The following is a 22,794-nucleotide window of genomic DNA, read 5'->3' as shown; positions in this document are numbered from 1 at the left end:
TGGATGACCTTTGGGGGTCCCTGCCAGCTCTATGATTCTATGTTTCTATGTCTTGGAAGCAGTTTGTGTGCTGCTGCTGCTATTGCTGCTATTATTAGTAATAATTGTTGCATTCCCCAGGAGGTGCAGCTGTACCGTGAGATGTATGAGGCCCTCTGGAAGAGATACGACCCCCTTCAAAAGACTCTGGAGAACCAGCGTGCTCTGGTTGAGAGGCTGGCCACAGCCAAAGATGAGATGGTGGGTTGGTTGGTTGGTTGCTGTGCATGCAAATAGGTGTGAGGGGAGGGTGAGTGGAGACAGAGTCCGGTGGTGTCCGGAGGGTTACAGCGGCCACCTGGGCTTCTGTCGTGCATCTCTTCCGCTCCAGGGGTTTGACTGCTGATTTATTTAATATGTTGCATTTAAATCCCACCTTTTCCTCCAGGGGGCAGGCGTGTTTCTCCTCGCCCTGCTCATTTTATCCCCACAATGACCCTGTGAGGTAGTTGAGGCCGGGAGGAGGCAAGGAGGACTGGCCCAAGGACACCCAGGGAGAGCTGCAAGGCCGAGTAATAATAATAATAATAGTAATAATAACAATAATTTATTATTTATACCCCGCCCATCTGGCTGGGTTTCCCCAGCCACTCTGGGCGGCTTCCAACAGAATAATAAAATACAATAGTCTTTTAAGCATTAAAAGCTTCCCTAAACAGGGCTGCCTTCAGATGTTTTCTAAAGGTTTCGTAGTTGTTGTTTGACTTCTGGTGGGAGGGCGTTCCACAAGACTGGTGCCACTACCGAGAAGGCCCTCTGCCTGGTTCCCTGTAACTTGGCTTTTTGCAGCGAGGGAACCGCCAGAAGCAGTGTGAGGGATTCGAACCCTGCTCTCTCCCGGGTTCCAGTCCAATGCTCTAACCACTGCACCACGCTGTTCCTTGTAAGCTGAGATAGCTTATAAAGAGCCTTTGGTGCCGTGTGTATTGATCTGGCTCCCGTTCTGCCTGCAGAGAGGATGCCTTTTGGATTCCACGTTTCTCCGAGAGGTGGCTGAAGCCTCCTTCCAACGCCTTCAGGACGACCGTCGCTCCCTTAGCCAGCAGGTGAGGCCCAAGCGATGGGCTGGGTGGGGAGGAGGGGATAACAATAAAATTCGAAGGTCAGGGACCATCCCTCCCACACCCCGGCAGGATGGTCCCTGACCTTCGAATTTTATTGTTATGTTTTTATACTGTATTTTATGCTGCTTTTACAATTAAGTGCTTTAAATTTGTTGTTAGCCGCCCTGAGCCCAGTTTTTGAACCGGGAAGGGCGGGGTTTAAATAAAAATTTATTATTGTTGTTGTTATTTATTATTATTTCTCTCTCTCTCTTGCAGCAAAAGCAGTTGGGCAACCTGATCTCTCGCATCCGGGAGAGGTGGAGCCGGATTGAGGACGAAAGGAAGAAGACCCTGAGAGACAAGGAGGCGGTGCGTAGAATCGCAGAACCATAGAGTTGGAACGAGAACCCCAGGGGTCATCTATTCTGACCCCTTACAATGCAGGAGTCTCGGCTGGGTGGTCCCTGACAGGGGGCCTGTCCAACCTTCATTTGTTTATTTTATTATACAAGAACATGTAGGCACCAGAAAACCGGGTAACGAAGCAATACAGTGGTGCCTCGGGTTACATACACTTCAGGTTACAGACTCCGCTAACCCAGAAATAGTACCTCGGGTTAAGAACTTTGCTTCAGGATGAGAACAGAAATCGTGCTCCGGCGGTGCAGCAGTAGCAGGAGGCCCCATTAGCTAAAGTGGTGCTTCAGGTTAAGAACAGTTTCAGGTTAAGAACAGACCTCCGGAACGAATTAAGTACTTAACCCGAGGTCCCACTGTACAGAGTTGTAGGTTAAAATAACAGCAATATTTGCATAAGTGAAAATCCAAACCATTAAAAACTCCTTCAAGTTACCCCAACAGCAGGTTCTTTCTGGGGAAAAATACTTGGGTGGGTATCATCATGATTTTTTTAATTTAATTTTTTAATTTCTATGCTGTCTATCTTACAATACTCAAGGCGGTTTACAAGCTGAAGAAACGAAAAATGTACAACTTATGACAATCTAATGCAATACAAAAAATGTGATAATAAAACTTTAAAATAGGCAACCTACATCAAAAAAGTAACATTCGACAATCATTAGAATAGTATTAAATAATAATAACTGTCAGAGCTGCCCGAGGTCCCAGCTCACAAAGGACCAACGCCAGTTCGTTGTTATATACAAAAGTCTTTATTGAAGTTCAGTTTCGATTTCAAAGCCGCGGCGCGCAGCTCTACGTCTTGAACTCTAGACCGCTGAAGCTCCGTCTGAATCTCCTCCCCCCAGACACCAGTTTAAGACTCTAGCCTTGCTCCACTTCCTTTGCTCTTTCCTCCTCTGGGTCCGCCTGTCCGCTGGGGTCTTGCCCTTTCTAGACTCTTCTGACGCTGAGTCTCCTGAGTCTTCCCCCTGCCTCCGGCAGGCTTTAGGACCTGGTTCCCAATCCGGGTTTTCTGCTGTCCCGCGCGCCTGTACATTCGAACTTGGCGCCCATGCCCAGCCGGCAACCTTTCTCCTGACCGTTACACTGCTCCTGTCACTGCTTCCCCCTTCGGGGAGGCTAGCTGGACCTGACTTCCCCTCCGTTCCCTCACTCTCCAATAGAGGCGTGGTCAGCCCTGACTCATCTTCTCTCCCTGCTGGAGGAGACGCTGGCCCTGATACATGGGACTCTTCCCCCCCACTACGCTCTGGTGGGGGAGCTGGTCCTGATCCCCCGCTGCTGCTTCGGGAGTCCCCGCTGGCCCCTTGCTTCTGGTGCGTCCCCCCTAGGACCCCCCTTGCCCTGGCCATTGGCGCCCCCCTCTGGGAATCTTCTGATTCGCTGGAGAAGCTCATGGAATCTCTCGGGCCACTGTCATCTTCTCCTACGCTGCCCTCAGATTCCTCCCCTTCGCTCTCCATTTCCTCTCTCCCCTGTGCCTCTGCTCCTGAGCCCCTGACAATAACATATAAAAGATAAACAGAAATCCACTCAACAGTTACAATAAATAATTTCTAAACTACAATCAATAAAACAATGGCAAGCCCACAGTACATAAAATAATACAATACAAATTGAAAAGCAGAGACTACAAGGTGGGGCAAGGCAGGTATGGTGATCCTAGAATTGCAGAGGTGGCCGGGATGCCTGAAGGTCATGACAGATGGCCATCCAAATTCTGCTTAAAAGCCCCCAGGTGAGGAGAGTTCCTTCCGCTGTCAAACACCTCTTAGGAACTGAAACAGGAACATAGGCTTGCAGAGTAATAGACCAGGCATAGGCAAACTCAGCCCTCCACATGTTTTGGGACTACAACTCCCATCATCCTTGTCCACTGGTCTCGCTAGCTAGGGATGATGGGAGTTGTAGTCCCAAAACATGTGGAGGGCTGAGTTTGCTTATGCCTGTGAGAGACGCAAAATACCTTGTTTTTCTTGAAGAGGGGTTACTCTTTTCTATAAAGACAGTTTAGCTCAGGGTAGGTTAAAAAAAAGAAAAGAGGCAAGCTTTTTGATGTCACAGGTCTCTTGAGCACAGAGGAAGATGCAGGTGGGCGGATGACCCCTGCCAGCTTTTCTGTTCTGTTTGTGGGGCAAACATGGGGCACCATAATTCCCTGATTATAGTTCAGACCATCAGTGCATCGAGGTCAGTATGCGGAGGGGGAAGGGTTGGGTGTGCGAATCCTCTGACTGAAAAGCTCTCTGTGTGATCTCTCTTCCGCCTCCATTCGCTCCTTGCAGGCAGACCACGTTCTGGAGTTGTTCCGGAATCACGCCACCCAACGCATCAGGCAGCTGGAGAAGGACTACGGGTCCTGGAGGCATCTCCGCACCCTGCTGGCAGAGGCCAACACACTCCAGGTGAGCGGGGAAGGAGGCACCGGGGGCCTGGCCAATCGCCTGCAAGCTGGTTTTAATTTTTTAAGGTGCTGCGCCTTTTGCGGAGTCTGCATGTTTGAACCTTCTGCTGGTTTTGACAGGGACGGACGTATAGGACACAGCTCAAAAAGAGCATCCATCCCTGCCTCTTGTGGCAAGGAGTTCCGTAGTTTAACGCTCCGCTGTGTGATGAAGAACTTTTTAAAATCTGTCCAGTGTTCGGCCTCATTGGATGTCCGTGACTCCCAGGGTTACGAAAGAGGGACAAAAACTTTCCCTCGTCCTCTCTTTCCATGCTGTGCGTAATTGTAATAAACTCCTTTTTTTATTTAAAAAAACCTAACAATTTCAACATAACAAAATATCAAAACATCTCATATTCATCATTCCCCCCCCCCAATTTCCCCATCAAAACCCCAAGACTTCCCTCAGCTCCTCTCTGATTTCCCAACTCATATTAATAATAATAATAATAATAAATTTTATTTATATCCCGCCCTCCCCAGCCGAAGCCGGGCTCAGGGCGGCTAACAACAATCAACAATCAAACCATCAGATATTCACACATTCTAAAAAATATTACATTATAAAAATCAATTAAAATCAAATTAATGGCAACTAATTAAGCAAGATTCTAAGCAGGTTGCCAGAGGAGGGAGTCAGGCTGCGCCCTGACCAAAGGCCTGGTGGAACAACTCTGTCTTGCAGGCCCTGCGGAAGGATGTCAGGTCCCGCAGGGCCCTAGTCTCTTGTGACAGAGCGTTCCACCAGATTGGAGCCGCAGCCGAGAAGGCCCTGGCTCTAGTTGAGGCCAGCCTAACCTCTCTGAGGCCTGGGACCTTGAGGATGTTATTATTTGCAGACCGTAGGTTTCTCTGTGGGGCATACCAGGAGAGGCGGTCCCGTAGGTACGAGGGTCCTAGGCCGTATAGGGCTTTAAAGGTTAAAACCAGCACCTTAAACCTGATCCTGTACTCCACCGGGAGCCAGTGCAGCTGGTTCTCTGCATACTGTAAAATTGTCTGAATCTTTATATTATCTATCTACTATGTTAACAATCAATAAATTTGTGGATGTTTATTCAAAACCTGCCAAGGAGTCCAGTTCATTTTGTTGTCTTTTTAAGTAATATGTGAAAAGTTCCCATTCTTCTTTAAAGTCACAGATGTCCTGATCTCTCAGTTTGTATGTCAATTTAGCCAGTTCTGCATATTTCAACCATTTCTCATGCCACTGAATTGTAATAAACTTCAATCGTGTTGTCTTCTACTCTCCTTGAAACGCAAAAGCCCCTTTCTCCGTGCTGCTCCTTCCAGCTGCCCTTTTCCGGCTCTGCCGCGAGCCCCTGAAGGAAGCTCCTCTCTTTCATCCGCACACTTTTTCCGTTTTTCGTTTCTGCAGTCTGATCTCTTGGGCGGCTACGCCAAACACCTGGCGGAAGAGGCCTGCCTCGCGACAGCCTTGCAGAGCAACTGGGCGAAGATGCGTCGCGACGTGAGTCCTGATTCACTCCTGGCCTCCCCAGCTCCAATAATAATAATAATAATAATAATAATAATAATAATAATAATAATAATTTATTATTTATACCCTGCCCATCTGAGTGAGTTTCCTCAGCCACTCTGGGTGGCTCCCAATCGAGTGTTAAAAACAATACAGCATTAAATATTTAAAACTTCCCCAAACAGGGCTGCCTTCAGATGTCTTTTAAAGATAGGATAGCTGCTTATTTCCTTAACGTCTGTAGGAAGGGTGTTCCACAGGGCGGGCGCCACCACCGAGAAGGTCCTCTGTCTCGTTCCCTGTAACCTCACTTCTCGCAATGAGGGAACCTCCAGAAGGCCCTCGGAGCTGGACCTCAGTGTCCGGGCTGAATGATGGGGGTGGAGACGCTCCTTCAGGTATACAGGACCGAGGCCTTTGCCAGACTTGTCTGACGGGGGGACTAAATCTCTCTCTCTTTCTCTCCAGTATGAGGCCATGAGGACCCTGGCGGGCCGATTCCAAGTCACAATGGGGCAGATGGTCCAGAGGGTGAGGGCAGCCCAGCAGGAGGTCTCCCAGCACCACGAGGCAAGTCTTCTCTTGGGGGTGGCACTGAACCAGGGAGGAGGGGGTGTGTGTCTAAAATGGCTGGATCGGGCCCCCAGCCCCAAATCCAGTCCTGATTCTCCCTTTGCGCCAAAGACTCTTGCTCTCTCCCTCCATTTCCCTGGTTCCCGGTGTTCTAGGGTAGACTGTCTCTGAACTGGGAGGTTCCACCATATCTCCATAATAACTCATTGTGCCGTTTTCCCCACTATAGCTCCGTTCCGGGGCGAGTGGTGTGAGGTTTTGGGGCTGTTCTCCCCTCAACCCCAACGGCTGTTTGAGATAAGACCAGTCCTTCTGACAATATTTCTATGTTGGTGTTTGCGAACGTGTTCTGCCTTGTTGCTGTTGCAATAAACGAAAATCTGCCCTTATTCCCTTATGGGGGACACAAGAGCCCTTATAGAGTCCTTTGTAGGTTCTCCATCTGTCGGAGAAAATAACAGAGGCCAACCAGAAAACATTGAGAAGCAAAGCAGCTAGGAAGCCTGATCTTTATTGATCTGTTGCAACAGGGTCTTCCCCTCACACGCAGGAAAGGAGGAACAAAACAAATTCCTTCCAGTAGCACCTTAAAGACCAACTAAGTCAGTTCTTGGTATGAGCTTTCGTGTGCATGCACACTTCTTCAGATACACAGTGTGCATGCACACGAAAGCTCATACCAAGAACTGACTTAGTTGGTCTTTAAGTTGCTACTGGAAGGAATTTGTTTTGTTTTGACTATGGCAGACCAACACGGCTACCTATCTGTAACAGGAAAGGAGGAAGACCCAGAACAAAAGTGTGCCTGCCCCTATATAGACATATTTAATTGCCCACCTTGGAGTCCAAGACCACCCCCAGAAACATCATACATACATCACATAAAGGGGTGTAGCTCAAGAGAAATCTGAGTACATTGTTTACCTCCTGTCATTGTTTATCTTCTGTCTGGCAGGTTACCTGTTAATGGTCACTTGATTGGATACCCTGGGGAGCCTGGTCAGTCTTTTGTAATGATAAATATTTAGTTCCTGAGCCTGGTCACAGGCTCACCCTATTCATATACAGATATACCCTTAAGAATGAAGAGACAATGGGGAGGCTTTTCCATTTTCCTTTGACCTTGCAGAGAAAACATTTGGTCAGTCTGGGAGCCAAAATGGCTCCAGGACTGCTTTCCTGTGCTTCTTCAGACATGTGGTTTATATATTTATGTACGTGTTTGCTTGGTACATTTATGAACATTTATTATATAATTTATTTAATTTATTTATTTCAGACTTAACCCTTCTTAACCCTTTGCTGCCTGCAGGTGTGCAGGAAGCTGGAGAACGCAACACAGGAGCTGGTCGAAGCCTTGGGATGGGGAAATGAGCTGACTGCAGCCAAGATTCACCTGCAGACAGGTGAATCGACCATGTAGCTCTCGCCTGGGATGGGTGGGAAGCATCGCCTTTTGAGTCCAGGACTTTTGGAGACTCGTTAACCTTCCTCTGGTTTTGTCCTAAAACTTTCAAGATCCTTTAGCCGTGGGGTAAAAGAAAAGTTTTTAAATTTTAACTTGCCATATGTTGCATAAAACACCTGAAAAATTCTCCAAAGCCAAGGAAAGAGGAACTGAAATATTTGTGACTCTGAAGTTGGCCGAGACATGGCTGCCGGTCCGTGTAGGCAGTACTGAGCCAGGTGGACCCAGTGGCTGGACTCTGGGCTATAGTTGAGTGGCAGAGCACTTTCTTTGCATGCAGAAGGCCCTGGGTTCAATTCCCGACGGCATCCCCCAGGGGAGGGCTGGGCCCTCCAGCTGTCTTAAGCAGGCAAGCAGAAGAGCTTCTTCACTGAATTTCTAGCCTCTTTCTCCAATGAATTCTTGGTTCACCCCCCTCCTCAGTTAATCCCTCCAACGACCCTGTGAGGTACGTTAGGAGGCTGCGGCTGTGGGGATTTGAACCATGATCTTGTCCAACACTCTAACCACTACGCCATCCTGCCTTCCTAGAATACTTCTGCTATGGGGCAGCTCTATAAATGAAGTAGGTAAATAAATTTGGGGAGAGCAGAATGTCCCTTAGAGAAGGATCTGAAATATTTTCCCTGAAGCTTGAATTTATTTTCTTCTGGATTGCTTTAAACTGCTTTGATATGTAAAAATAAATAAATAAAGGGGTATAGAAATGAAATGAATAATAATACTTTTCACTGGCAAAAAAAAAAGGCGCCTTGACAGTCCGTTGTGGCAACCGCAACCTAGGCTTAAGGCACCATTTGGCAATGAGCTTATTATATACAGTGGTACCTTGGTTCTCAAACTTAATCCATTCCAGAAGTCTATTCCAAAACCAAAGCGTTCCAAAACCAAGGTGCGTTTTCCATAGAGAGTAATGCAAAACAGATTAATCCGTTCCAGACTTTAAAAAACTCCTAAAACGGCAATTTAACATGAATTTTACTATCTAACAGGACTATTGATCCATAAAATTAAAGCAATAATCAATGTCCCTTACTATAAAATAAATAAGCAAGTATTGTAGATGATGAAAATTAATTTTTTTTCGTTCGCATCCAGAGGTACCACTGTAATAATAATAATAATAATAATTTATTAACTGTACCCCGCCCATCTGACTGGGTTTCCACAGCCACTCTGGGAGGCTTCCAACAAAGATTAAAAATACATTAAAATGTTGCACATGAAAAACTTCCCTGTATCTGAGTTTCTAACCCAGTCTTGACCCCGCGCTCTTTCCGCAGAGCTGGAGGCTGCGAGGCAGAAAGGGACCGCAGCCGAGAGCCAGTGCGATCGGCTGCAGGAGGAGAAGGAGATCCTCTCCTGTCAGCTGTCAGAGAAGCAGGACATGATCCTGAAGCTGGAAGAGGAAGCAGCGCGGTGAGTCTTGATGCTCAGAATCGAGGCTCCTTCCCAGGGAACTCTGGGAAATGTAGTTCTGGGAGAGGAATAGGGAGAGCGCCCTATGACTGTCAGTGCCCTGAACAGACTACACTTCCCAGAATCCTCCGGGGGAAGTCAATGACTGCTTAAAGTGGTATCACAGTACAGTACTTTAAAGGCATGGTGTGAAACCCCAAAAGTTCTCTGAGAAAGAATGTTTGATTATTAAGCTGCTCTGGGAATTGTAGTTCTGGGAGGGGGGGATAAAGGGGTCTCCTAACAACTCTCGCAACCCTTAGCAAACCTACAACTCCCAGAATTCTTTGGGGGGAGCCAGGACTGCTTTAAGTGCTACGATACGGGTTTTAATGTTTGCAACCTTTATCAGTGAGCTGCCTGCAGTCCCAGTTTTGTAAAAGGGTGGGATATAAGCATTAGAACAACAGCAATAATATAATGATTATTCAGTGTTGTTAACTGCCCTGTGAACTTTGGATTAAGGGCAATTGTCACGAAGGCGAAGGAAAAGGTGAAGGAAAGGACTGGACCCTGATTAAAACAAAACACGAGGCAAGACTCTGGAAGTGCGAAAACTCTAAACCCCCTTGGCCCAGGTCATTTTATTCACAAAAGAACTTTTAACACAGTGTTCGTAAGAACCAATCAGATTTCCTCTGAGCATTTCAAAAAACCCCATGTGGGGACAATGTTAGGTCAGAGAAATCCTTTTAACTTCAAAGACTACTTTGAGCATGCATACGTGTCCAGGTGAAATATACAGGAATCCAGAAGGAATGCGTTTAGCAAACCCCGGAGGTCATAAACAGGCAGTAAACGGGAAAGGAAGGATAGGCATCTTTATCACTTCCATGTGAAACTTTGTTTCCTGGCCCTAAGATTAACAAACTACACCAAAGTTACCTGCTATTTTATGGCCCAGGATGCCTGTTGAAGCAACTGGTCTGTGTTTTAGAACGCTGGTGCGTACCGGTCAGGTGTAGAGAAATGGGCAGTAGAGAAAATGGGGCAGAGATGCAGTGGCTTGTGGGATTTGATCAGGAATTATTGTCAATGACTCAAGCCCAATGCTTTCATTGCGGACACAATGGCTTGCTCCATATTTTCATAATTCCCCATAGTAATCCCACGTGACCACCACAGGCAATGTATAAATTTAGTGAATAGAAATTTTTTAAAAAGATATATCCAATATATAGTTCTGGCATGGCCCTCGCGGGGTATAAATAATAAATTATTATTATTATTTAGCCGAGCTCAAGCTTGAAGCTGCTGAAATGTCAGTGAATGTAATAGTGGGGTGCAGATTTGAACCCGGGTCTCCCCTCTGCTGGTCCAACACCCTGACCCCCCCGGGGGCCACATTCACACCAGACTCCTGAAGCACTATGACTTCACTTTACGCAGTCCTGCTGTCGCCCCTGAATCCTGGGAACTAGTTTATAGGTGGTGAGCGTCCCCCTTCCAGAGCTACGGTCTCCAGAGAGGGACCAATGGTTAAGCCTCTCTGGAAATTGTAGCTCTGGGAGGTGGGAGCCTCCTAATGGCGCTCAGCACCCTCAGCAAGCTACAGTTCCCAGGCTCCCGCTAACCCTGTTCCGTGTGACGCAGGCTGTCCGTGGAGAAGGCGAGGGCAGAGCAGGAGCGTGACGAAGCCCAGCGGGAAGCTCGCGAGACGGCCGAGTGCCGGGAGGTACGGAGAGGGGCGGCTCCTGGAGCAGCGAGGGGCGCAGGTCTGGGGCGGGTGGGGAAGGGGAGCGGGGGCCCGGGTGCGAGAGCCGCAGCTTGGCGGCAGGTGCCTGCTCAGCGTGCAGAATGCCCCAGGTTTGGTCCCCTGACCTAGCCACTGATCCACGCAACGGTCACCTCCAGACTTGATTATTGTATTTTTTTTTCTAACATGACTTTTATTAAGTTTTCTATGTTTCATTACATTTTCATATCATAAACCCATAACTGAAGACATTACATAAAGCATCAACCTCCTTCCCTCCCTCTAACTGACTTCCAGACAACTTTACCAATTTCTTCACGTTTCTGTTACCACTTTTTTACCCTATATCTGTCTTTTAACATTCACCTTCTTATATGTAAATCAGCTCCTTGTTTTCACATTACCAAACATTTGAACTCAAACCTACAAACGTTTTCAACTGTTTACCATTTTCTTTCATATAGAATATAAATTTGCTCCAGTCCTTTTGAAACAGTTCATCACGCTGATTCCAGATCTTCCCAGACTTGATTATTGTAACTCACTCTACGCGGGGCTGCCCTTGAAGCTGATCCATAAACTCCAGTGGGTGCAGAATGCCGCGGCGAGACTCCTTATGGGGTCTTCGCTGCGAGATCACATTCATCCGGTGCTATACCAGCTGCACCGGCTCCCGGTGGAGTACAGGGTCAGGTTCAAGGTGCTGGTTTTAACCTTTAAGGGACGTGGGTGGCGCTGCAGGTTAAACACAGAGCCTAGGGCTTACCGATCAGAAGGTCGGCGGTTTGAATCCCCGCGCCGGGGTGAGCTCCCGTTGTTCGGTCCCTGCTCCTGCCCACCTAGCAGTTCGAAAGCACGTCAAAAGTGCAAGTAGATAAATAGGTACCGCTCCAGTGGGAAGGTAAATGCCGTTTCCGTGCGCTGCTCTGGTTTGCCAGAAGCGGCTTAGTCATGCTGGCCGCATGACCCGGAAGCTGTACGCAGGCTCCCTCGGCCAATAAAGCGAGATGGGCGCCGCAACCCCAGAGTCGTCTGCGACTGGACCTAATGGTCAGGGGTCCTTTTACCTTTACCTTTTAACCTTTAAAGTCCTATACAGCCTAGGACCCTCGTACCTACAGGACCGCCTCTCTTGGTACGTCCCACAGAGGACCTTACGGTCTTCAAATAAAAACATCTTGGGGGTCCTGGGCCACAACAGGGAGGTTAGGCTGGCCTCAACCAGGGCCAGTGCCCTTTCAGCTCTGGCCCCGAGCTGGTGGAACGCTCTGTCCCAAGAGACTAGGGCCCTGCGGGACTTGACATTTTTCCGCAGGGCCTGCGAGACAGAGCTGTTTTCAATTAATTGATTGTGATTTTATGTAAACTGTTATTTTTACTGTTGTTAGCCGCTCTGAGCCTGGCTTTGGCTGGGGAGGGCGGGATATAAATAAAAAATTATTATTATTATTAATATTAAGGGCATCACCTGGGGGTAAGGCAGCTTCCTGCTGAAAGTAGCCTTTCATGAGGACTGGTATCTTTCTTCTCAGCAGAGGAGGACCTGCTTTGAATACCAACTCTTTGTAGGGCTGGAAGAGGAGGCTGCCTGCCTCTCAGTGTAGGCCAGTGGTTTGAAAACTTCTTTCTCCAGGCCACACTTTCAGAATAAAAATTTGCCACGCTGAATTTTTTTATTGATAAGATATCATCATCATCATCATCATCATCATCATCATCATCATCATCATCTTATTTATACCCCACCCACCTGGCTGGGTTTCCCCAGCCACTCTGACATTGGAAATAAAAAAGAAACAACAGCTTGCCGTGCTTGAGTTATAACCCCGAACACAACTACTTTGTGATACGGTTGTGGGGCATCAGGAAAGTGGAAAATGCAGCTGCATAAGAACACGGATGAATGTTTCTTTGATGGCCCTTGAATCTTCCCACCAGAGAGTTGGCCCCAATGGTCTGACTCTGCATAAACCAGCTTCCTGTATCCCTCTTGAAATCACATCTTTCTTCAGAACACTTTGAGAAACCCCTCAAAGTAGTTTACAAAATTCAGCAAAATCAAGAGAGATTGACAGAAGGTACAGAAGGTAAAATGCTGAAACAGACTGAAAATATCTCAACCTTTTAGGCGCCTGGGTAGACGTCTCTAAACAGGGGTGTTTTTTGCAGTATAAGGTCACTCATAATAGTATAACTATTCTATCTTGGAAACAATCAGAAATAACACCAACAACAAACGGATTTTTTAAAATGTTGGTGTAAAATAATACAAATCGGTGTAAAATAATGCAAATACTGTAAGCCAACCTAACCAAACTGCTGAAATGTTAACAGTTTATAGATCTGGAAAACCAAATTGCCCGCCGCCAGCTCTCGGAGACGGAGTTGGAGCTGAAGGCCACCCTCGTGACTCTGTGGGAGCGCAGCGCCCAGCTGGAGGACATCAAGGGTGCCCACAGCGCCCTTCAGTAAGTGCCTGTTCCTCTCCAAGACCCCACCCAAAAGAGTGTCTGCGGTGGGGTGGGGGGTCTCCCTTCTTTTGTGGCATAGGGAACAGCATCGTCCTGACTTTCTCCTGTCCCCCACCTCACCCCAAAAGGCAGGAGCGAGAGGCTGTTGGCGAGGAGCTGGCGAGCGCAAAGGCGGAAATGGAGAGGACCCGATCCAGCATGGAGGCCTGCGCCTGCTCCTTGCAGGAGATGGATGGCGCTCAGACGCAGCTCCTGGAAATTGCCAGTTTCCTCGAACGGGTGCTGCAGGGAGAGGTGAGGCAACTGTGTGCAGTGGGGTCCCTGCCATCTCTCTCCCCTGCTGGGAAAGGGTCTTGTAATCACAGAATGGTAGAGTTGGCAAGGGACCCCCAAAGGTCATCCAGCCCAACCCGCTGCAATGCGGGAATCGCAGTGGAAGAACCCCTTCAGAGTCATATCATGGCAGCACTCCCAATGCTCTGCTCTTTTGCAGGTGGTCGACACAGCCCCCAGGAGGCGGCCCTGCACCCCCAGGCGACTCACCCCCCACCGCTTTGGGACCTCCTTCGTGGACAGCATCTTGCAGGCAGTGGCGGAGAGAGGTGGGGGTTTCTGTTCACTCATCTCGGGGGGGGGGAGGGGTCCCAAACACAAACCTGGAGCGGAAAGCCCCCCCCCCACTTGTCATGTTGCCAGCCCTCATGGGGGAAAGGGGTAATAATAATAATAATAATAATAATAATAATAATAATAATAATACCCCGCCCATCTGACTGGGTTTCCCCAGCCACTCTGGGTGGCTTCCAACAGAACACTAAAATACAATAACCTATTAAACATTAAAAGCTTCCCTAAACAGGGCTGCCTTCAGATGTCTTCTAAACGTCTGGTAGTTGTTCTCTTTGACATCTGATGGGAGGGCGTTCCACAGGGCGGGTGCCACCACCGAGAAGGCCCTCGGCACTGGGCCTCAGTGTCCGGGCAGAACGATGGGGGTGGAGACACTCCTTCAGGTATTCTGGACCGAGGCCGTTTAGGGCTTTAAAGGTCAGCACCAATACTTTGAACTGTGCTTGGAAATGTACTGGGATCCAGTGTTTCAAGACTGGTGTTATCAGGTCTTGGCGGCCGCTCCCAGTCACCAGTCTAGCTGCCGCATTCTGGATTAGTTGCAGTTTCCGGGTGGCCTTCAAAGGCAGCCCCACATAGAGTGCGTTGCAGTAGTCCAAGCCAGGCCACTCAATTGCAGCCTCCCTCTTAATTCTGACTCAAGGGGGCATTGCAGGTTTTCACACCGCCCCCCAAATTTTGTGTCTCCTGTTTTTCAGACGTGGAAACTCCCGGGATTTGGAGCGAGAGCACCGCTTTCATGAAAGCCGTTCATGAAGGTCCACCCAAGCCGGCAGGTAACTAGGATTCGGACCTGAGAGGGGACCAAGGTTCGAATTCCCTGCTCGGCCACGAAGCTCCCCACTGGGTGTGCCCTGGCGGTGGGCAGCCCCTGCGTCTCTCAGCCTCGCCTACCTTGCAGGGTTGTTGGGGATTACCATATTTTTCGCCCTATAAGACGCACTTTTTCCCCTCCAAAAATGAAGGGGAAATGTGTGTGCATCCTATGGGGCGAATGCAGGCTTTCGCTGAAGCCCAGAGAGTGAGAGGGGTCAGTGCGCACCGACCCCTCTTACTCTCCAGACTTCAGGAAGCTATCCGACTTCGTGCAGCTCTCCCACGGCTTGCGGATAGCAGCCTGTTCTGGGGGCTGGGGTCGGGGGAAGCTCGGGCTTTGCCCGCCCCAGCCCCGCGCCTGGGGGGGAAATAATTTTTTTTCTTTATTTCCCCCCCCCCCAAAAAAAACCTAGGTGCATCCTATGGGCCAGTGCGCCCTATGGGGCGAAAAATAGGGTAGATGGGGAGGGGAAGGAAAGCCATGCCCCCCCTTGAATTCCTGGGAGGGAAAAGGTGAGACAGGAAAGCAATAAATGAACGAAACGAAGCCGTCTCACGGTCTGTCCCGTCCGCAGAGCTCCAGGATCAACTCTCCACCCACGTCCAAGACTTGCTGTCCGTTTCAGAGCAGCTCCGCCTCCTGGCTTCGCAGCAGCAGAGGGCTGCCCAGGAGGAGAGGGAAACCCTGCAGGCGGAAATGTAAGTGGGGGGTCGGGGGGCTTGCTTTGCGCTGGGGAAACCCAGAGGTGAAGATGCTCTCCCTGAGGTTCCTGCATTGAAGGAGCTTGGGCTACAGGACCCTTCCAACGTCTCAATAGTGATGGAATGCACAGATGGGGAATGCTTACTTTTTTGTGAGTCTTATATTACCTGTAAAGGGAACCTTTACATGGATTAATATATTATTATCCTGTTGAAGCTGCGCTGTGTCTTTTCTCCTCCTAGGCTGTGACACCTAATGGTCCGATTTTTTTATTCTTTTACCTTTTTCATTAACAAATCAAGTTATTTTATTTTTAAAAAGAAACAGCACATCCGGTTTAAATAAAGGGAAATGGGTACAGCAGAGGAGCAGGAACTTGTTTCCAGCTGCCTTCTCTTCCGGGGACCACAATCCATGCAGGCCCCAATCTCTTTCTCTCATAGAGAGGTCAAAGCAATTCTTTGAATATTTTCAAGGTGCAGTCAGGATTCCCACTTGAAGCATTTGGGAGGGGGGGACCTCAGGCTCTGTGGGCTGAATGTGGCCCCCCAGACCTCTCCGCCTGGCCCCTGGGACTCTCCCCGGACCACGCCCCTTGCTTTGCCCTCTCTACGAGTGTTTTGGAAATGTGCCCTTAGCTTCTTCCTTGCCTAATAATAATAATAATAATAATACATTTTATTTATACCCCACCCTCCCCGGCCAGAGCCGGTCTCAGGGCGGCTAACACCAGTAAAATGACAGTAAAAACATAATAGGAAGAAAAAAGAGAGGAAAAAACCCCAATTTAAAATACAGGTTAAAATGCAATTTAAAATGCAGCCTCATTTTAAAAGTAGCTGATAGATCAAGACCATAAGGGGAGGGAAACATAAGGGTCAGACTGAGTCCAAACCAAAGGCCAGGCGGAAAAGCTCTGTCTTGCAGGCCCTGCAGAAAGATGTCAAGTCCCGCAGGGCCCTGGTCTCTTGGGCCAGAGCGTTCCACCAAGTGAAAAAGAATAAAAAATTCAGACCATTAAGCATCACAGCCTGGGAGGAGAAAAGACACAGCGCAGCTCCAACAGGATAGTAATATATTAATCCGTGTAAAGGTTCCCTTTAATATAAGACTCACAAAAAATGAGTGTTCCCCACCTGTGCATTCCATCAATATTGAGAAGAAACATTTTGCCTAGTCTTAAATGGGCCAGGCTTTTGCATATACGGGAGGTGCTGGGTGACCTTCTGCCGCAATATTTGTACAAGAAATAAAACCATGCGTTGTATATATTATTAAAAGGTCCTTTTCGCTCTGCTGTTTAGATGCTGTTAGATTATGAGATACATTTTCAAGATGGAAAGTCCTAGAATCGTAGAACTGTTGAGTTGAAAGGCACCCCGGGGTCATCTAATCCCATGCGGGATCAATTGAGATTATTCCCCCAGACTGGGTAATGCAGAGTTGAATTTAGGGCCCTCTCTCCCTTCTCCCCCCCCCCCTGCAGTTTGCGGCTCCAGGGCCTGGAGAGGGAGCTGGAGGCTGAGGTCGATTCCCGCGACGCCAGCATCGCCCAGCTGAGCAAGGCTCTCCGCGACAGGAAGCAGGTGAGGTTGCCAGGAGGAGGGGGATCTGGGTCAGGATGGAGCCGCAGGGCTCGGAGGATCTGGGTCACGGATCGGCCAGGGATCCGCTTCTAGGGCGTTGCGACAACCAGGGAGCCAGCCTCCATCTCGATCAGCCTGCATGTCTCTGAAGCCGTTGTGGAATAGATAGGTAGATAATTTATTACAGTCAAAGACCAGCTCACATAACATAATACAATAAAAACAGCGTTCATAAAGATAAAATATACAACCAGAGCAGATTGCAGTAATAGCTCATGAGTTAAAATTGAGATATATGCATACACCTGTACAGCTGAAATTTGGCCTACCATAAAAAATTGATCCTGAGGCGCCCCAAAAGGTGACTTCAGCATTTCCCTAGTAAGCTAATTTATTGTAGAGGGTGATCTGTGCCTACAAATCTGGATGCAGAATCTGGCTACCAGCCAGGTCGTCTTGTGATCTTTGCCTAAGAGGAGAGAATTAAGTTTAGACTTGTCTGAAAGATCAGCGAGCCTCTTCAATGGTGTCTCTACGAATCTCAGCGTAAAAAGGACATCTAAAAATATATATGCTCGGGGCTTCCTGTTTCCCCTAATGGGCAGGCGCAAAGTCTCTGTGCGTACGGGACTCTTCTATAGGAGCCTTCCAGAACCAGTGAGGGCAAGGCTGAGCTTCTAGCAAGAGCAAAAGCCCTTCTTGCGTTTTTGGATGTGAGGAAATAGAGATATGTTGCTGGAGCGGCTACATATCTCCCGTTTTCTATGTGCTGTGGAATAAAAAAAAAGAGGATTGTAGAGTTGGAAGGGACCCCCAATTGTTATCCAGTCCAGACCCCTTCAATGCAGGAATCACAGCTGCAGAATCTTTGGCAGATGGCCACCCAAGCTCTCTTTACAAGACAGGAAATTCCACCACCTTCCCAGGGACTGTCAAACAGCTCTTAATGTCAGAAAGTTCTTCCTAAGCTTTAGAAAGGAATCCCCTTTCTTCTTGTTTGACTCCTTCGCAAAATAGAGTCCAGGATAAGGGACATAGCCTGAAAATAAGGAGCACATATTTTAATCAGAAGGGACGCGGGTGGCACTGTGGGTTAAACCACTGAGCCTAGGGCTTGCCAATTAGAAGGTCGGCGGTTCGAATCTCCATGACGGGGTGAGCTCCCATTGCTTGGTCCCTGCTCCTGCCCACCTAGCATTTCGAAAGCACGTCAAAGTGCAAGTAGATAAATAGGTACTGCTCTGGTGGGAAGGTAAACGGCGTTTCTGTGTGCTACTCTGTTTCGCCAGAAGCGGCTCAGTCATGCTGTCTGTGGCCAAACGCCGAGTCCCTCGGCCTATAGAGCGAGATGAGCGCCGCAACCCCAGAGTCAGCCACAACTGGACCTAATGGTCAGGGGTCCCATTACCTTTACCTTTTATTTTAATCAGAAACCAAGAAGAAAAGAACTTTAAGAAGGAATGGGGGAAATTTACAATGCATTTAAGAGAACACTGAAAACAACCAAAACTTTGGCAGGATTTGAGTAATGCTTGTAATGTACAAAAAACTAGGGTAAAAATGGATTATTATTTTTTATTTTAAAAAACAGAGAAAATTAAGGGAAGCAATTGAAAAAAAGAATGATCATGGTAACCATGGAAGGGCAGAGGAGAGTTGAAGGATTCAGGGAAATCCTAAATGATGATGTTGGTGTTTAATGCGTGAATTTAAATTTGCAATGTAAAAATATTTGACGAAGAAAAGAAAGAAAATAAGGAACGCTTGGAGCACGGAAGGTGGGATGGGTTGTCCAAACTCTTTCCTCTCCCTGGGCAGCATCTGCCGCCCTGTTTCCCACCACCAGGGTCCAAGGGACTAGAAACTTAGCCAGGCTTTGGCGAAACCACTGTGAAGCCTTTCTCCCTCCCCGCTCTCTTACGCTCTCTCTCTCACACCCAGGACGAAAAGGAGCTTCAGGAAGTTATCCGGCAGCAGGACAGGAAGCTTCAGCAGCTGGATGACCAGAGTGCGGACATCCGGGTAGGTCCAAGGGCCCCCTACCCCCTGGCATTCTCAGAGATCTGTGTGCCTCGGGAAGGAGAACGTCCTGGAGCTCACAGGAAAAGCTGCCTTAATATGGGCATGGTCCATAGACTGCAATACTGCCTGCCCTGGCTGGCAGTAAGCGTTCTCTGGGGTTTCAGGAAGAGGGTCTCCCCCAGGCCACCGGGGAATTGAACCTGGCGGCTTCTGCATGCCAAGCAGGTGCTCTGCCACTTAGCTGCAGCCGCTTCTCTGATTCTAGTCCTCATTGCCTGAAATAAGGGGCTGGTTTAAGTGGGAACATGGGCAGCAGTCATGATGTTCTGTGCTGCCTTCACCCTCCAGCCTCCTGCAAAGGGCTGGGTTGCTGCTAAACGCCCCCCACCCCCAATCTCTCTCTCCCTTCCTCAGATCCTAAAACTGGAGTTGGATCAACTGAAATCTGACCTCCGCAGCTGCGAGATGGAGAGGTCAGCCCTGTGGGAAGAGCTCAGGGAGCAGAAGCCGTCCAGCGCGGATTGGGTCCAGGAGAAGATGTGTCTGCAGCGGCAGGTATGGGGCTGGGTGGCGTTACGATCCGGGCAGCGGCAGTAGTCCATCCTCAAGGTTATCCAAGCATGGACTGCGGCCGTCAGGCTCTCCCCGCGTGGCCAGAGATTTATTTGCACTCAATGAATTTTCAGGTGGTTTTATTTGCACTGAGAAAAACAAATCATTTGGGTCTTTTGTGGGGTCTCTTGGAACAGATCCTGCAGAAACAGTAAAGCGTCTTCAACTCTTTCCCCCCCTCCCCCAATCCCACGGTGACTCCAAACCACCACCCTGTGGTTCAAGACGGAGCCTTCTTGTCTCCTTAGGTTGCCAGGCTGAGGGAACTTCTGGCTGGCAAGGACAGCGAGAACATGGACCTCGTGATGAGATACCAAGGCCGGGTGAGGACCTGGGGTGAGGGTTGCAGGAAAGGAGCCTTCCGGGGAGGGCCAGGAAATGGCCGCCCTTGCATGGATCAGCCCCCTAACTCCTCGCTCTTTTCGCCCCCTAACTCGTTCTTTCTGCTCCTGGCTTCCAGGTGAGGCATCTGGAGGAGCATCTTCTCCACGCTCAACGGGAGGTGAAGGCACTCAAGATGACGGAGGCAAAGATAAAGGAGGTGAGACCCACTTGGTCTTGGGATGTGAGACCGTATCTGGGGAGCTTGGAAGGCCAGATCGGGTCTCGGGGGCCTCGAGAAGTGAGGCCAAATTTTGGGGTCTTGGGAAGCGAGACATGATCCCCCGAGGGTCTGGGGCACCTTCGATTTCCTTTGCCCACCTCCCTCTGGATTTCTCCCCTCCCCCTTTTTTTAAAAAGCCAAGGGACTCTGTCCTCCATCTTGGCCAGGGAGGATGATGGGACTTGTAGTCCAGGAAAATCTGGAGGGCCACAGATATCTACACCCCCCCCCCCCCAATTTTGTTGCATTAGAGCAGGGGCCAGCAAACTTTTTCAGCAGGGGGCCGGTCCTCTGTCCCTCAGACCTTGTGGGGGGCCGGACTATATTTTTTTTGGGGGGGGGAGGGAATAAACGAATTCCTATGCCCCACAAATAACCCAGAGATGCATTTTAAATAAAAGCACACATTCTACTCATGTAGAAACACACTGATTCCTGGACCGTCTGTGGGCCAGATTGAGAAGGCGATTTGGCCGGATCCGGCCCCCGGGCCTTAGTTTGCCTACCCATGCAAGAGGGTACAGGTGGAAGATTTTCTCCGTCTCTGGCCCTTCCTTTCCCCCAAAAGTAACTCTTCATGACTTTTATGGAAAGAAAATCCTAACTTCCTAGTCCTCCTCCAGCTCGGGGCGGGGGGGACCCAACCTGCTGCCCAACTGACCTGTGCAATATTTATCCTGCACCGCGCATGCACTGTCACCACAGCAAAAATTGTATAAAAAGGCGGAAGGGTATTGAGGCTTCGAGCTTAAAAAGGGCTCTGCTAGAGTGGTTTGTAGCATGAGGCTGGTCCACCCCTGGTGGGAGACAGAATGGTTTCCACAAGCAGCGCCCTTTCTTAGACCTAAGGGGCTAGTCCTCTTGATCTGCGGCTTGGGCTGGGAAAGACCCCCCCTCCCCATCTCAAAAGGCGAGGAAGCCACTGCCAGCCCCCTCTGTTCCCCAATGCCTCTTTTCCCTCCAACCTCCAGGTGATGTCTTCGCTTCCCGCTGAAGCTTCCCACATCTCGGAAGTGCGCTTAATTCTCGACCTCCTCGGATGAAGCCGACTGAGGGCTGGGGAGAATAGGACGGAGAAAGGGGCTCTTTGCCGGCCTGATCCGGCCGCATGTGTGTATTTAAATAAATGTGTGTGTGTGTGTCTTTTGCAAGGATCAGTTTGTCTCCAAGTGTGAAGGTCATTTGGGCGGACGGGAGTGTCGTGTCCTCTCAGCCGCACATGGGAGTTGTAGTCCCGATGCGCCCACGAGGACCAGCGTGTGGCGTTTGGATGGGTGTGTGCAAAAGCTGTCCAGATTTGGGCACTACAACTCCCATGTGTGGCTGATAGGAGTTATAGTCCAAAGGTGCTGGCTGCTTGTCCAACTTATTTGTGGCTTTTCTAATCTGCCTTGGTATGCCCAGTGACCTGGCGGCTGAGTGGGGGGAGAGGGACCCTGGTCTCTCCCAGGGCCTAATACTCATCTAATTCCCACAGCACAACCCTGCCAGGAAGGATAGGCTGAGAGGCCCAAGGACACTCGGTGAGAGCTTCAAGGCTTGACTGACAAGGCAATCCTGCTCTCTCCTAGGTCATGGCTGACACTGTAACCACCACACCACACTGCCAATGAAAGGTTGGGGTCCCCACCCCCAAATCACCCGCAACTGGTGCTTTTTCAAGTAGGGAGGCCAAGGATTGAACCAGCCACCTTCTGCATGCCAAGCAAGGGCTGCATCCAACAACAACAATAATAAATTTATTGTTTATACCCCGCCCATCTGGCTAGGCTTCCCCAGCCACTCTGGGCGGCTTCCAACAAAATATTAAAATACAGTAATGCACCAAACATTAAAAGCTTCCCTAAAAAGGGCTGCCTTCAGATGTCTTCTGAAAGTCTGGTAGTTGTTGTTCTCTTTGACATCTGGTGGGAGGGCGTTCCACAGGGCGGGTGCCACTACCGAGAAGGCCCTCTGCCTGCTTCCCTGTAACCTCGCTTCTCACAGGGAGGAAACCACCAGAAGGCCCTCAGCGCTGGACCTCAGTGTCCGGGTAGAACGATGGGGGTGGAGACGCTCCTTCAGGTCTACTGGGCAAATGCACAAAGGAGGAGAGGTCTCTCGATGGCTCCTAGCAACGGCGGCTTGGCTCTGCCACAATTTTTCCGAAACTAGTTGCTGGAAACTGCAGGAGGGGAGAAGATGCTTGCTCTCATCTGGCTGGCTCTTCTGGTGTTCTGATGGAACCTCCAGTTCCAGAGGCAGTCTATCTGGGTTCCTCCTTCCATTGGGCCGCTGTGAGATCTGCTGGATGTGTGGAGCCGCAGGATCACCTTCGGTTCCACACAGACGTCTCGCAGCATTGGGGATCCTCCAGCTGTAGCGTTCCCAAAGTAAGGAAGGATTGGACTCTGATTAATAGAATACACACGATGCTTGACCAGCAAGACTCTGGGAGGAGTGCATATAATAATCCTCCCTCTCCGCCCCTCGGCCCAGGTCGCTTTATTCACAAAAGAACTTTTTACACAGTGTTCGTAAGAACCAATCAGATTTCCCCTGAGCATTTCAAAAAACCCCACGTGGGACAAAGTTAAATCAGATAAATTCTTTTAACTACAAAGAAACTATTTCCTACTTGAGCATGCATAGTAGTCCAGAGTAAATAAAAGAGGAAGCAAGGAGGAATGCTTTTAGGATACCCCGGAGATCATAAACAGGATGGCAGGATTTGCCATC

General features: G+C 49.2%; 1 protein-coding gene across 1 annotated transcript in view; it reads left to right on the top strand.

The window, feature by feature from the left end:
• Positions 1-21,230, top strand: part of SPAG5 (sperm associated antigen 5) — a 30,051-nt gene extending 8,821 nt beyond the window's left edge. Inside the window, exons 4-23 of the mRNA XM_081843712.1 lie at positions 121-240; positions 993-1,085; positions 1,362-1,454; positions 3,797-3,916; positions 5,336-5,428; positions 5,906-6,007; positions 7,323-7,416; positions 8,762-8,897; positions 10,530-10,611; positions 12,967-13,100; positions 13,232-13,397; positions 13,597-13,705; positions 14,432-14,509; positions 15,125-15,248; positions 16,739-16,838; positions 18,780-18,860; positions 19,275-19,415; positions 19,721-19,795; positions 19,933-20,013; positions 21,048-21,230. Of these exons, the coding sequence (XP_081699838.1) occupies positions 121-240; positions 993-1,085; positions 1,362-1,454; positions 3,797-3,916; positions 5,336-5,428; positions 5,906-6,007; positions 7,323-7,416; positions 8,762-8,897; positions 10,530-10,611; positions 12,967-13,100; positions 13,232-13,397; positions 13,597-13,705; positions 14,432-14,509; positions 15,125-15,248; positions 16,739-16,838; positions 18,780-18,860; positions 19,275-19,415; positions 19,721-19,795; positions 19,933-20,013; positions 21,048-21,119 (2,094 nt within the window). The 3' untranslated portion in view covers positions 21,120-21,230. The remainder of the gene's footprint in view (positions 1-120; positions 241-992; positions 1,086-1,361; positions 1,455-3,796; positions 3,917-5,335; positions 5,429-5,905; positions 6,008-7,322; positions 7,417-8,761; positions 8,898-10,529; positions 10,612-12,966; positions 13,101-13,231; positions 13,398-13,596; positions 13,706-14,431; positions 14,510-15,124; positions 15,249-16,738; positions 16,839-18,779; positions 18,861-19,274; positions 19,416-19,720; positions 19,796-19,932; positions 20,014-21,047) is intronic.
• Positions 21,231-22,794: the final 1,564 nt, after the last annotated feature.

Source organism: Podarcis erhardii (genome assembly GCF_964252035.2).
Source record: "Podarcis erhardii genome assembly, chromosome: 16".
NCBI classification, from domain to species: domain Eukaryota; kingdom Metazoa; phylum Chordata; class Lepidosauria; order Squamata; family Lacertidae; genus Podarcis; species Podarcis erhardii.
Note: the sequence above shows the minus strand (reverse complement) of the source record. Positions and strands in the feature narration are given on the sequence as shown.